This window comes from Perca fluviatilis, chromosome 17, assembly GCF_010015445.1.
Source record: "Perca fluviatilis chromosome 17, GENO_Pfluv_1.0, whole genome shotgun sequence".
NCBI classification, from domain to species: domain Eukaryota; kingdom Metazoa; phylum Chordata; class Actinopteri; order Perciformes; family Percidae; genus Perca; species Perca fluviatilis.
The window spans coordinates 81,777-96,776 of NC_053128.1; the positions used below are offsets into that span (position 1 = coordinate 81,777).

At 40.3% G+C, this 15,000-nt stretch overlaps 1 protein-coding gene across 2 annotated transcripts in view; it reads left to right on the forward strand.

Annotated features, from left to right (window-relative positions):
* The window catches only part of LOC120546081 (ras-specific guanine nucleotide-releasing factor RalGPS1-like), a 199,585-nt gene that overhangs the window by 21,818 nt on the left and 162,767 nt on the right, over positions 1 to 15,000 (forward strand). For both annotated transcript variants that reach the window (XM_039780850.1, XM_039780849.1), the window contains exons 3-5: positions 8,070 to 8,174; positions 9,408 to 9,458; positions 11,884 to 11,967. In XM_039780850.1, the coding sequence (XP_039636784.1) occupies positions 8,070 to 8,174; positions 9,408 to 9,458; positions 11,884 to 11,967 (240 nt within the window). The remainder of the gene's footprint in view (positions 1 to 8,069; positions 8,175 to 9,407; positions 9,459 to 11,883; positions 11,968 to 15,000) is intronic.

Genomic DNA, 15,000 nt, shown 5'->3' on the forward strand with positions numbered 1-15,000 from the left:
AGTTCACAGTGATTATCTTCCTAGCTGACATTAACAATATATGCAATACAAATAAGTGGGATTTACTGAACTGATCTGAAGAGAAACCTTCAAGCAAAAAAGATTCTGGGTACATTGGAATATCTCTTTCTAAAACTTTAGCGATTTCCCTTTTAACCCCCTGCCAATACACTTGTATTTTGGGACATTCCCAGAATATATGCACATAGTCCCCCACCATCCCACAATCTCTCCAGCATTGTGAAAATGGCGAAGTACTGTCAAATTTGGCAACCACCAGTGGAACTCTAAAGAATCTCATTTTCATTTTCCAATCAAATTCCTTCCACATTTGACTACTGATACCCTTATGACAGCCAGCACATGTATTTGTCCACATCTCATCCTCTATTACAGTATTTAACTCTAGTTCGCAATTCCTTTTGATATGAGATGTGTCATCAGATCGATCCTGCATTAACTTCCCATAGATATGTGCTATATGGTTTGTAGTAGGTAGATCATGTTCAATAATATTGATAAAATATTTTTCAACATTTGTTGGAGATCTTTTAATTATGTCCCAGTGTTTATGAATTGTGATATAATGACGTAATTGTAAATATCTAAAGAGATCATTCAATCTCAGTGTAAACTTGTCACATAATTGAGAAAAAGATCTTATGGTTTCTCCATCAAAAATTTGATTCATTATCTTTAAACCATTCTCTTCCCACCTACTAAAGGCACTATCCCATATAGAAGGAATGAAATCTGGGTTACCTTTAATAGGTATTGCACGTGATAAAGTGATTACTCCTCTAAGCTTTTTCTGTATTGTGGACCAAATTTTGACAGTATGCTTTATCCATATATTTGTATTCTTCACTCTTTTCTGTGCATGCAAGTCCATGAATGGCAGAATTGTCAAAGAGACTGCAGGAAGTGAATTCTGTTCAATATTAACCCATTCTGCCTCTTTATCGATGTCAAGCCAAGCAGCCATAGCCCTAAGCTGAGCAGCCCAATAATAGTATCTAAGATTAGGAAGGTTCAGAACCCCCCTGTCCTTATTCAACATAAGTATTTTAAGTCTAATTCTTGGTCTTTTATTTTGCCAAATGAACTTTGAAATCCATTTTTCTAGTTTATTAAATGCTGAGACTGGAACCAAAACAGGAAGAGATTGAAATAAGAAGAGAAGCCTCGGCAAAATATTAATTTTTACTGTTTCAATCCTTCCAAACATGGAGAGAGGTAGTATCTCCCATCTCGCCAAATCTTTTTTTATGGTCTCAAAAAGCTGTGTGTAGTTAGCCAAGTATAAATGTGATGTCTTGGGTGTAAGGGTAACCCCCAAGTATCTGAAACCCTTACTAGACCATCGAAAAGAAACTTCATTATCTAACTGAGTGGGCCAGTGTCCTGAAATCATCATTGCTTCTGATTTCTCAGCATTCACCTTATATCTAGAAACTAAGCCATAGTCTCTAAGGCATTCTAAAAGGGCCGGGATAGATGAAACAGGGTTTTCAATGAATAATAATATGTCGTCGGCATATAACGATATTTTATGACACTTCCCTCCTTTATCTGATATCCCCTGTATTCTGGGGTTGCTCCTTATTAACTCCGCTAGTGGCTCAATACCAAGAGCAAATAAAGCTGGAGACAGTGCATCTCCCTGGCGAGTTCCCCTACCTAAATTTAAAAAATCTGAGCAGTGACCAGTTACTCGAACTCTTGATTTAGGGTTTTTGTAAAAAATCTTTACCCACTTAACAAAAGTGTCATGAAACCCCATATAATTTAGAGTCTGTTCCAGAAACACCCAATCCACCCTATCAAATGCTTTCTCAGCATCTAAGCTGAGAAGCATTGAGGGTGTTTTACTATCTTTTCCAATTTGTTGTAAGTTTAAAGCTCTTCTTATGTTATTTGTTCCATATCTTTTATTAATAAATCCAGTCTGATCCGATTTGACCAGTTTTTTAATATGCTTCTGAATTCTGTTTGCTATTATTGAAGTTAAGATTTTCATATCCTGACATAGTAAGCTTATTGGTCTATAGGCCATACATTGTGTAGGGTCTTTTCCTGTAGCTTTCCTGCTATCATGTAGCACATAATTAAACACTTTACATAAATTAGGAGCCAATTCGTTTACAAATGCCTTGTAAAATTCCCCGGGGAACCCGTCCACCCCCGGCGACTTATTGTTTTTTAAATTTGCAATAGTCACCCTTATTTCTTCTTCTGTAATAGGGGATATTATTTCCTTTGCTGTTTCTTCTGTTAGTTTGTTTAGTGCAATTGTTCGCAATTTTTTTTTTACTTTTTCCTCCTTATTTATTAATTTCTGGCCTTCATATAATTTTTTATAATAATCCTCAAATGCATTAACTATATCCTTTGGTTGCGTTAGCATTTTTTAGGTATCTGGGTGTTTGATTTTTGGACCTGCTCGCTTGAGCCTTACGTAATTGAAAGGCCAAAAGTCTACTAGCTTTATTACTCATCTCATAATATTTTCTGCTTATGAATCTGAGTGCCCCCTCTGCTTTATATGTAAGCAAATCATCCAGTTTCTTTCTTTCCTGCTTTAAACATTCTAGAATTTTATTTTTACTTGTTCGTTTATGTTCAGTTTCCTAATTTCATTCTCTATCTAATTTTCTTTGGCCAATCTCAACTTTTTATTCCTGGATGTTATTTCTATTATTTTACCTCTTGTCACGGCTTTGGCCCCCTCCCACAATATAGATGGGGTAACCAGTCCATTATCGTTAATATCAAAGTATTCAATCAATTGTCGTTTTATTTCTTCTTTCTGAACTGGTGGAATTTTTGGGGCTTTGTAAATTATAGAGTGTGGTCTAGACCTACTCTATCTGTAAAGTGTCTCGAGATAACTTATGTTATGATTCGATACTATAAATAAAATTGAATTGAAATTTAATTGAATTTCGCCTTACATTCATTTATTACTGAGACATTCAATCTCTCTGTTTATCTTGTCCTAACTGAAGTTTTAGCCTGACTGGAGCATGATCAGATATAGTTATGGGATCTATATAACATTCTTTGATATTATGTATATCTGCTCTTGATGTACAAAAGAAGTCTATTCTGGAATAACTACCATGTACATGCGACATGAAGGTAAAATCCTTCTCTTGCAAGAGTCACCAGATATCCTTTAAACCTAATTCTCATTATTCCTAAAAGAGTTTTAACTTTTTTTGACTTTGGTCCCCTCTCTGCTGGTAGCCCATCAACATCACTATCTAATACACAGTTAAAGTCCCCACCAATTAAATACATTCCCTCACCTTTCTGTGCCAGGAGAGAAAAAACATTCCAACGTTCCAACTGAAATAGCATGTTAAACATAAATGTATACTGATTTGATTACAACAAAAACAACGTCGGCAGTATTGACGGCAAGATAGGCTACAGAATATTTCCTTCTGTATTGACCGGTGCAATATTAGAAAATCAATTTATTTTTTTTATTTTTTATTACATTTATATCTGCATTTATATCAAAACCTAGAGACTTTCAAACATCAACATGTCATTTATTAATATTTATTTGTGTCTAAACGACATATAAACATCTTTTCCTATTCTATTTTGTCTGGAAACGCTGCCAACACGCTTGCATGTCGTGTGAAAAATAGGCGTCTGTTCTATTTCTAGCACGCACACGTTTTCTGAGATGTGCGTGTCACGCAGGCAGTGTGTAAGCTCTAACCTGTTAACATGGGAGCCACACAGCTGCGACGCCATGCAGCTGAAACGCTTGCGCGACACATCCAGTGTGTAACCGGCCTAACTCAGGGAGGCTGTGGCTCAGGTTGTAGACATAGAGGGCTAGATTTATCAAGCCGTTTGCGCCTGTTTCCAGGCGCTAATTGGTCGCAAAGACGGACGTAACCGATGCGGGCTATTTACAAACAGGGCGCACTTGGGTAAAATGGCAGATTGTCTGCCACATGAACGAGAAGAACGAGCGCTTTCAATATGCGTTCATGGGAGGGTCGTGGGGAAAGTGGGAGTTCCACCCAAAAAGGTGGGAGGATAAGCGCAAAGTGCCCCTAATTATATATTCCGTGGTATTTACAAAGACTGTAAGTAAGAGCGCGCCTCTATTCTGCGGGGGAAATTCTCCGCCTCTTAAAAGCAGGTGTAAACCAGCCGCAATCGAGTTTCCTCTTAGACCTTTATGCCGCTGGTGAAATGGCAACAGTAATTTGAGCAAGACGAAGACATAGGCAAGGCTGAAAATATTTTTAACACAAGAATCACACTTTGTCAGTGAACACAACATCATTTAGCGTTACAGATCAAGCAACCATGTAATATTAGTTACTGGAAGAAATCAAAGATGAAATTGAATCTCTCACTCAGCGTTCACATTACATTCCAGCAGTTGTTAAACTCCTCGCTACATTACAAATATTGGCATCAGGATCATTTCAAAGAGTCATAGCATCAGCAGTGGGAATATCGCAGTCTGCACTCAGCCATATCATAGCACCAGTACCGCTTTGCTACAGCGCAATTTACGGTCTAGTGGGCGGAGAAAGACGCTGATTGCCTGATGGGTGTCAGGGTTGATAAATACTACGCAAAATGTGGAAGCATAGCGTGCGCTATTACCGGACTCGCATAAACGGACGCAGCGCAAACTGCGCTAGTGTTAGTAAATTAGGCCCAGACTGTATAATATGAATGGACAGAGCATGTGTGATGTCACCCATTGGTTTGTGGAGATCTGCTATCCGTCGTTGAGTTTGCCGTTACGGGCGCAGCCATCCTGGTTGCAGATGTGACGATTTTAGACGAGAGGGAGGAGTGAGGGAGGAGAGGGGGAGGAGCCCTTACACTCTGACTTTACACACTTTCACTGGCAATCACATCATAGCCATGCCCTAAAACATCAGATAGAATGTAGGTTTTAGAAGTCTCCCCCTGCTGGAATTCAGATAGAATGTAGGTTTAAGGAGTCCTCCCCCCTGCTGGAATTCAGATAGAATGCAGCTTTCATAGATCTATACACTAGATGTCGCCTTGAGGTTCTAAGCATGCGTCAAACGGCCGCCATCTTGGAACAGGGGTCTGAAGTTTTCCCGCATTCAGATCAACGCTAAAGATGCCGGACTTTTGTGCTGCTTATTGATGTTCGATAGAGGAAATGAAAACAACAAACATCAAGGGATAACATTTAACAGGTGACAATATGTTTTATGATATATATGGCGCCTTCGACCAGCAATCTGAGCTCCAGCGGCAGCGGGAGGCGGATAGGGCAAAAACGCCGCTTCTCCTCGCTGCTGCGCCGGTCCCCGCTGATCCAGATCGCACCGGCCAAAGACAGAATGGTGATCGGGAGGATCTTACACATAGTCCGGGAGGATCTTACACGTAGTCCAGGACGACCTGTATGTCGATATCGGCGGGAAGTTCCACTGCGTTTGCTGGCAGCATGCGGACGGAGAGAAGCTACAGCGGGGCAGCAGAGACTGTCTGTGACTGCAGGATCTGGAGCTCGGTGCCCGCTTCCTGGGAGCCAAAACCGACACCATGCAGCTGGAGGCCCAGGCCGTACTGCTGGGCCCGCTGGAGGGAAGGGAAGCCCGGGAGAACCAGAACCAGGACTGAGTGGAGCGGATTGTCACAGCCTGCTGAAGTTTAAATCACAGGTTTCCTAAAGGGAGTCTGGCGGGACTGGGACTGTGGACGACGAAACAGGACTTTAAGTATCGTTAAATAAATAAATGCATGCAGAAATAAATAGTGGAGGAGTGAGCCTGGACATTTCAGTCTGTTTAAACTTCACTTTGAAGCAGAAAACTCTTAGTTCAGAAGGGGGAAGTTTCCGTTTGGACTCAGATCTGTGAACCGATTTTAAGAAATATTCTTTGTATTAACACATTAATTAGTCTCTTTGTTTTGTAGTCGATAGTTCATCTTAAGTTTACTTAAGTGGAAGCAGTGTATATATAGCTATGAAGTGGAAGAATGTGACTACTAAACGTAGGCTTACAAGCACTAGGCATTATATTTTGAACGGAGTAGATCATATTAATATCAAAAGCTTAAAGGAACACGCCGACTTATTGGGAATTTAACTTATTCACCGTAACCCCCAGAGTTAGACAAGTCGATACATACCCTTCTCATCTCTGTGCGTGATGTAAGGCTGTCTGACGGCTCCAGCGGCATCAGCCCATCACAGAACATGCAGGTGAATGGTTCCAGTAATCCTACTGCTCCGAATAAGTGACAAAATAATGCCAACATGTTCCTATTTACATGTTGTGATTTGTAGAGTCACAGCATGAACAAAAAACAACGTAACATGAGACACAGCCGTCTTCTAACCGTAAACAAACCATGAACTATATTCTCAGGCGGAAGAATATAGTACTTGGGCGGAGTGATATGCTCTGAGAATATAGTTCCCAGTTTGTTTACTGTTAGAAGACGGCTGTGTCTCATGTTACGTTGTTTTTTGTACACGCTGTGACTCTACAAATCACAACATGTAAGTAGGAACATGTTGGCGTTATTTTGTCACTTTTGTCACAATTCGGAGCAGTAGGCTAGTTGGAACCAGTTACCTGCAGGATCTGGGCTAGGCTAAGCTAATGCTGGAGCCGTCAGACAGCCTTACAGCACGCACGGAAATGAGAAGGGTATGTATCGACTTGTCTTACTCTGGGGGTTACGGTGAATAAGCTAAATTCCCAATAAGTCGGCGTGTTTCTTTAAATTTTCTCTGGACTCGATCATAAATACATGTCTGACCTTTGGAACGAACCACAAAAACTAGAAAATCGCTTGAGATTGCCTATTTATGGTGATTTTATTTCCATTAGCCCTTTACCTACATTGACGCTGATGCATTAAAGAGGAGTGACTCCCCTGTTCCAAGATGGCGGCTCTGTTGACGCATTCGTTCCAATGAACAGCAGTAGCCAGGCAACATCTAGTGTGTATATATCTATGTGCCGCTTTAAGGAGTCTCCCCCTGCAGGAATTCAGATAGAATGCAGGTTTAACAAGTCTCCCCCTGCTGGAATCATTGACTGTATATTAGTCTATGGCTGGAATGCATACATTTACTTACCAGGAGAAAACATGCTATATTTCCACAGAGTATCTTTCCAAAACATCTAAAAATGCCTAGTTCCTCGTGTTTTTTGTATGAATTTTTTCTTTTTTCCTTTTAAAAATTTAATAAAGTCCTTTCCGTCCACGTTTTGTTGATTTAAAATTTCTGAGATAAGCCTTTATAACCCAAGAAGGATAAAAGTCCCCATTAAAAGCCATTTGAATCAAGGCTACATAAGCAGGCTAGCTAAAATATAATGTATGGCATTCATGCCTTATTATTATTATTATTATTATTATTATTATTATTATTATTATTTGAAATAGGCAGTATGCCAGTAACAAAGCAGCTGTTTTTACTTGGTAGTAAAAACCAACTCCTGTTTTCCCCTTAATAACCCAGTGAATGACATGCAAGTCCTTTTTATTTGAAGTGTCTGCGGTTGTGGTAAAATGGTTTCAGTATTTGTATTTTGGGTCATACTGTACATCACTAGACTGATAAACGGTACCCTGGGGAGTTTTCTCCAAAACACATTAGGACAGCATCCTCTCCTCAAAAGCTGACATCAACCTCTTAAATCAGCCATGGCCTGAGCTGTGCCAGTGGAGCATATGCCAGACAGACAGAGAACCATAGGCCCCAACAAAACTCTTGGTCTTAAAGATAAGAAACAGCCTAAAGAAGATGGTGATTATACTCTGGACCAAAGTGCTGAGCAGGTAGACAGACAAATCAAAGCAGCATCACTGCCATCAGCATCATGAAGGCCTGACAGTAGCAGGGTAAAAAGACAAATTTAGGAATCTGAAGAACTGAATAAATTATGTTTACTTATGACGCACCTCATTTTGCCAACTTTATTTAGACAAGGCACAGTACACAGATGTCACATGCTCACCCTGTGGTTCCTGGCAGCTGGTTCCATAGGTATGCAGCAGTTATATGAATAATGTGTGTCTCTCAGGCCAGCAGCAGCTCGGACTCTCTGGAGGAGCCTTGCGTTGACTACGCCAAGAGCTACGATGCAGTCGTCTTTGATGTGCTGAAGGTGACGCCTGAGGAGTTTGCTGTGAGTACACTCAGTATTTGTGCAGCATACAAGACTGATCAGATCTTACCTGGAAGACCGAAGCATACTATTAGAATACGTACTCTGCAAGGCTTTCACATGTTGAGGACAGGGAGGTTGATATTAGCTCTCTAAAGTTCACTCTTCGTGTGACCGCAGCGTTTGCCCTGTAATGCATTTTAAGAATAAATACAAAGTTGAAAAGGATGCTGTGGTGCACAGATGTTTGAGCCTAAACCGCAGAATACCAAGCAGTCTGGTGTGTGTGGATATTAACTGTATGTCTTTTGCTTTGTAGCAGTCTGGTGTTGTTAACATGTATTATAAGGGGGAGGGGAACAGTGTGTGGCACTGCAGATTATCAACGTGTCCTGATGCCTTCAGATGTCTGCAGACATTTAATGAACTGAAGGAGAAGCTTCTCATACCGTATAAAGCAGCTGCGGGCAAAAGAAGAACCACTCTGATTGTAACATTAAATGTGATCTTTTGATGCCAAATTAAATACATCTACTGGCTGGAAGGTGTTTAATTGTAATAGTTTAATTACATTTTAAGTATTTTATTATTGCTACATATATGCTTCAAATATTTAATCTGCTCTTGACAAAATAAGTGCCAAGTGGCATCAGAGTGAATTTGATCTAGAAACAAATGTTGTTCTGAGATGTCTATTATCTGCTCGTCTAAGACTCAGTTTCCACCACCATAGCCAGGACTGGCTATGAACTGCCTCATTTTAATGAACCTCCCACCTCTTTGTTTCTCCTCTTCAACCTGTGCACCGGTCGCTAAAATACCACACAAATTGGCAGAGTGCACTGAATGCTGCTTGCACTGCTTGTTGCGTTGCCATGACAATAAAGCTTTTTCCCTCTTTCTTTAGTCAATAGATTTAAGTAGAAAAGTCAGAGTTGTCTTCAAGGTGGGATTTAATACCAGTACTACTAGAAGTACAGGAACTACAACTTAAGGTATTCAACCCAGGTTGTTGCCACTCAAACACTAATTGTATCCTGCAGCCTCAGACACACAACAGTCTATTGTATTCATTTACTGAATCTCCATCGTTTAGCAGTTATTCACAGCGCAGCATTGGGCCTGTGTTTGTATTCTCCCATCATTGTAATTTCATTATGTCATTCAGCTGTTGTATGCACTATACATATACGTACCATTTGTTAATCTCCTGCATATTGACAGATAATATGGATTTCTTTCTTGTGATATCAGAGCCAAATCACCCTGATGGATGCCCCAGTCTTCAAAGCGATTCATCCAGAGGTAAGAGAGATGCATGTTGTCAGGTGGTTGGTTTCCTAAGCCTCAATTCCACTTCAAACTTTTAACACCACATTCTCACCTTGTAGGAAAGCCAGTTTCAGCTGTGGAGCACTCGTAACCTCTCAGTAATGTGTTGGTGGTGTCTGTGTTATAATAATACAATAATCTATGATGATTGACCTCAAACTGTTTCTGAGTCATTTGCATCAGATTCCATGTACAGCGGACCCTGATCAAATCCAAAATGTTATGCAAGAAGCCCTCACAGAAGATTTCTGTTTCAAATACTTCTTTTGCTGCCATTATGGCCTTTGCAACCATTGCCACTGAATAACCACTAAGGCCAGTCTGGGTTCAAACTCTTAACTGGAAACCCTGCTTACCCTCTGCTAGTCAATGCAATTCCAGTCACTGCTGTGCCCTGGAGGATTCCATCCAGAATGTAAGCAGGGAAGAGAACCAGGCAGAGATGGTAGAGACATTAAGGACTGATAATTAGATATTACCTCAAGATGAAGCTGTCAGAAAGTACATGGTATACAGTCCAGTTCACTCATTCAACATGGTCTCCCATATTTCTAACAACGGCTATGCTTGTCAGTGGTGAGCATTTTTTTGTCCGTCCGACATAGTCCAGTGTATCTCAACATCCATGTCCAGGAGCTGTAATCACAAAGGATCTTTTCCACCAGGGGGAGCCCCCCTACTGTAAATGGCTCTAAAGCTTCCAGATAATTCTAGTTTTCCATATCTTCTTGATGAAACCAACATACTATGTTCCATGAATGAACCAATCTCCAGTCATTGGTTGACAGAAGACCGGTACATGAAAAAAGTAAAAATATCAACTTGTCATCTGCCATCTAACACCATCTGCATGTTAATACAATACATTTTTTTCCTTTAGTTTCCCCTGCATTTTTCCATTTTACAAACGTCATGAACTCCTGTGACAAACTGGGCTCTGGGGATATTCCCAGTTCATCAGCGCTGCAACTGCATATTTCCAAGAAGCAAATAGTTTCACTGTATACAGACTGTAATATTCACACTTTACCTTAACTCACAACCCCTTCAGCAGAGCATGAGATTTATAACATTGTATATATACACAAATACAATGTTATAAATCTCATGCGCTGCTGAAGGGGTTGTGAGTTAAGGTACTGTGTGTGTGTGTGTGTGTGTGTGTGTGTGTGTGTGTTTTTGTGTGTGTGTGTGTGTGTTGTGTGTGTGTGTGTGTGTGTGTGTGTGTGTGTGTGTGTGTGTGTGTGTGTGTGTTTTGTGTAGTGTATAGCGCAATTTTATTTTAAATGTTCTGCCATATGAACGAAAGTGCCATAACATTTGTTCTGCAAACACTTAACATCAGCATTTTGTTTATACAGTAGCAGTTAAATAACATAATTAGTGTAAATCTCAACTTAAACAATGTAATCAAAGCAAATACTGAAATACTAAAATGAAAGCTTATTGCCACTGCCAGGGCATTCATGTTATCCTGTTTGTTATATATATAAAAAACTGCCCACAAAATCCTGAGCCACAATCATAACATTAAAACTGTAACTCCGAGGTAATTAAGGTTACCCAGTGATGTCCAGTAGTCCCCAGTGAGAGTAACACGTTGTAAAGTTGTCGCTTTTGCGGTCCTCTCCTTTTCATACAACTGGTGTATTCTTCTTGTGATGGTGCGTCTTGAGGGAATCTCATACCTGCCGTCATTTGTTGCGATTCTCAGAATGTTTCTCAGACCGACATCCTCCACAAAACTAATGGGCCTGCAGACTGTAGCTCTCCACTTCGCTATGGCATGTGTTAGCTTCTCTTGCCTTTGTTAATCTATACTTCTCCCACGCTGCATCTAACGTAGTCTGCCGAAGCCTCGTGCCACTGTTTGTTTCGCTGAATGATTTGCTGGTATCAACGATGTGTATTTAATTTAAGTGATATTTCAGACTGGAAGTACTCCGGTGATAAGAAAATTCAACTTTGCAGTGGTTACAAATAACTTTGGTTCTGTCGAATGCTCCGTCTGGAAGAACTTTAAAATGAAAATGGCCAAGCAAAAGTTCTGTACCCTTCTCCATGTTCCTTCTTCTCCATGTATGTGTGTGTGTGTGTATATATATATATATATATATATATATATATATATATATATATATATATATATATATATATATATATATATATATATCTCAACATTTTAAAAATGTGTGTGTTAAAGAAATATTCATATAAAACAAAATGCGTTAATACAGAACCGGCTCCCGTCTCATTTTCAACGTAGTTTAGGCTTTAACCAATCAGCTCGCTAAATAAATGTGGCCCTCTCTGTGTGATGTAGTGCTCATTTTCTCTGTAGCATCATAAAGAGCATATTATATTTTAAATGAATGTAATGTGATTTTCTGATTGGCAGGAACTAGCTAGCTGCGGATGGAATGGGAAAGAGAAACACAGATTGGCACCCAACGTGGTCGCATTCACACGCAGGTTCAACCAGGTACGTCTTAACAAAATTCCTCAAGCAAATATTGAATCGCTTAATCACTCCCATGTTTTCTATGTGAAATCCTTCTAGTTTGTGAAACAGAAATTATGGATTACAACGTATTTTGGTCTTAAATCTGCTCCAGTGAGCCAATATGCTTATCCCATTTCTACCTCGGAGAAGAAGGTAGCAAGCATACGGTCAATTTCTTTACCTTAATCAGTGGATTGATCACAATCTAAAAAAGCTCATTAGTTAATGCTGTTGGGCTTAATCTCATTTTCACATTTTAGTGCAATTTGAATCCTTTATATCCACAGCCATGTAGAACTCAAACAGAAAAGGCAGCTGCAATGTTGCAAAATGCTCATTTAAAAAGTCTGTTTTGCTGTCAGCCACCTAGTGTGTTGTTAAGTAGTCTGAGTTTAACGCCCAAAATTAATGACAACTAGTGTTAGCTCGCCCCTGCAGGGAGAGGGCTTTTCAGTTAAAGTTCACACTGGCTTCCAATAAACCAACTTTACCAACTATAAATCACTTTCTACTTTGAGAACTTTGGTTGAGGTTATTTGGTGAACTTTCCTTCCTCATACAGGTTTGTTCATCTTTAAAGCTGCACTAATCAATATTTTTTATGATCACCATAGATTAAATGGTTTCCACCAGCAGCAGCAGCAGCAGCAGCAGTAGCAGGCAGCTGGTTTTAGTGAAAATGCTTAGATAAACGCACAGTAAAATAACTGGTAAGCAGCAGGACTGCTGCACAGGTAACTACTGAAGAGGGGCCAGTACACAGGTGATATGGTCTCTCTTCCTGATACCAGCTAGTCTTGCTGTTGCATTTTGAACTAGCTACAGGCGAGATAGGGCTGACATAGAGAGAATTGCAGTAGTCGAGGCGAGAAGAACTCAAATTGTATAGTCTTTAGAACTGTAATGGGCAGGAATGATTTTATTTTAGCAAGTGATCTAAGATGCTAGAAGCTAGTGCTGAAAACTGAGTTGATTTGCTTATCAAATTTTAAACAAGAACGAAAAATTATGGTTTCAGAGTTGTTTGCTGTTCCGAAGATCAGGAAGAATATTCTGGTTTAACTGATGTAAGCGTTTTGCCATCCAGGATTTTACACCCTCAATGCAATTTAAAAGGGAGGTAGCACTGCATGGATCACAAGATTTCAGCGGGAGGTACAGCTGTGTGCTGTTGGCATAACGATGGTAGGAGATATATTTTCTGAAAATAGCAGGGAAGCATGTATAAGTAAAATAAAATAGAGTCTAATATGGAACCTTGTGGTACTCAGCACTATTGATTGTAAATGAAACCAACTTGTCTCAGAGGTAAGAGGCAAACCACTTTTGGGCCAGTCCCTGAATGCCAACAACATGCTTAAAGGAACACGCCGACTTATTCAGCGTATCCCCCAGAGTTAGATAAGTCCATACATACCCTTCTCATCTCCGTGCGTGTCGTAACTCTGTCTGACGCACCCACCGCTAGCCTAGTTTAGCACAGATCCTGGAGGTAACCGGCTCCATCTAGCCTACTACTCCCAATAAGTGACTCCAACATGTTCCTATTTCCATGTTGTGATTTCCATCCAGTCACTGTTCCATTATTAATGTGACTACTATCGCCACTGTTCATCACACCCCCAACCGGCTCGTCAGACACCGCCTACCAAGAGCCTGGGTCTGTCCGAGGTTTCTTCCCAAGAGGGAGTTTTTCCTCGCCACTGTCGCACTGCTTGCTCTTGAGGGAATTACTGGAATTGTTGGAATTGTTGGGGCTTTGTAAATTATAGAGTGTGGTCTAGACCTACTCTATCTGTAAAGTGTCTCGAGATAACTTATGTTATGATTTGATACTATAAATAAAATTGAATTGAATTGAATTGATTTGTATAGTCACAGCATGTACAAATAACAAGGTCACATGAGACACAGCCATCTTCTAACCGTATACATACTGGGAACTATATTCTCAGAAGGCGAAGCACTGCTACTTCTGCTGCTTGGGCGGAGTGATTTGCTCGCAGAACGCCAGGAGAACTCTCTGCTCCTCACCACGGGGCTTCTCAGGTGCTGCGAGCAGAAGTAGCAGTGCTTTGCCTTCTGAGAATATAGTTCCCAGTATGTATACAGTTAAAAGATGGCTGTGTCTCATGTGACCTTGTTATTTGTACACACTGTGACTAGACAAATCACAACATGTACGTAAATAGGAAAATGTTGGTGTTATTTTGTCACTTATTGAGAGCAGTAGGCTAGATGGAGCCGGTTACCTCCAGGATCTATCCTAAGCTAGGCTAGCGGTGGGGGCAGAAGTTGAGAAGTATGTATGGACTTTAGAGTTTAGAGTCTCTGACCAAGTCTGAGCCTGAACCCGAACCCACGGGTCAGGTCGGGCTGACATTTCCCGCCACTATCCTCGGGCCGGACCCTTGATCAAGCATTTGTTTGTAGTGATGCACCGAAATGAAAATTCTTGGCCAAAACTGAAAACCGAAAAAAGAGGAAACCAAGACTGAAAACCGAAACAACGAAAGAAATTAAGCCAATTATTAGTACCATTGCATTTATGGCTATGACTGTGTACTAACTTTACTAACATTGCAATTGTATAAATTAATATTAAAGATTTATTAAAAAAATATCTAGCAGAAATATGGCTGATATGATCTGATAGTCACATACAGTATACAGTAGCCTAAGAACAGAATAGCTTATCTATTATTATTATTATTATTATTATTATTATTATTATTATTGTTATTATTGCGCGCTCCGTCTCCACGCGGGTTCTCCGCATCCATCGCGGCCTGGATCATTTCTCGTGCGCCCTGCTTTATTTCCGCATCCAAGTAATGGTCTTTATAACGCAGATCAAGTACAGTCACGATGAAGTGCAGAGGATCCGAATAGATCTCCCTGAAACGTGTGCTGACAGACTCTAAGAGCTACTTTTCATTGTTTTCACTCCGTGGTCCGTCTCAACCTCTTTGCTTAGGAGACGCTTTGCAGGTGGAACGGATCGGGTACTGA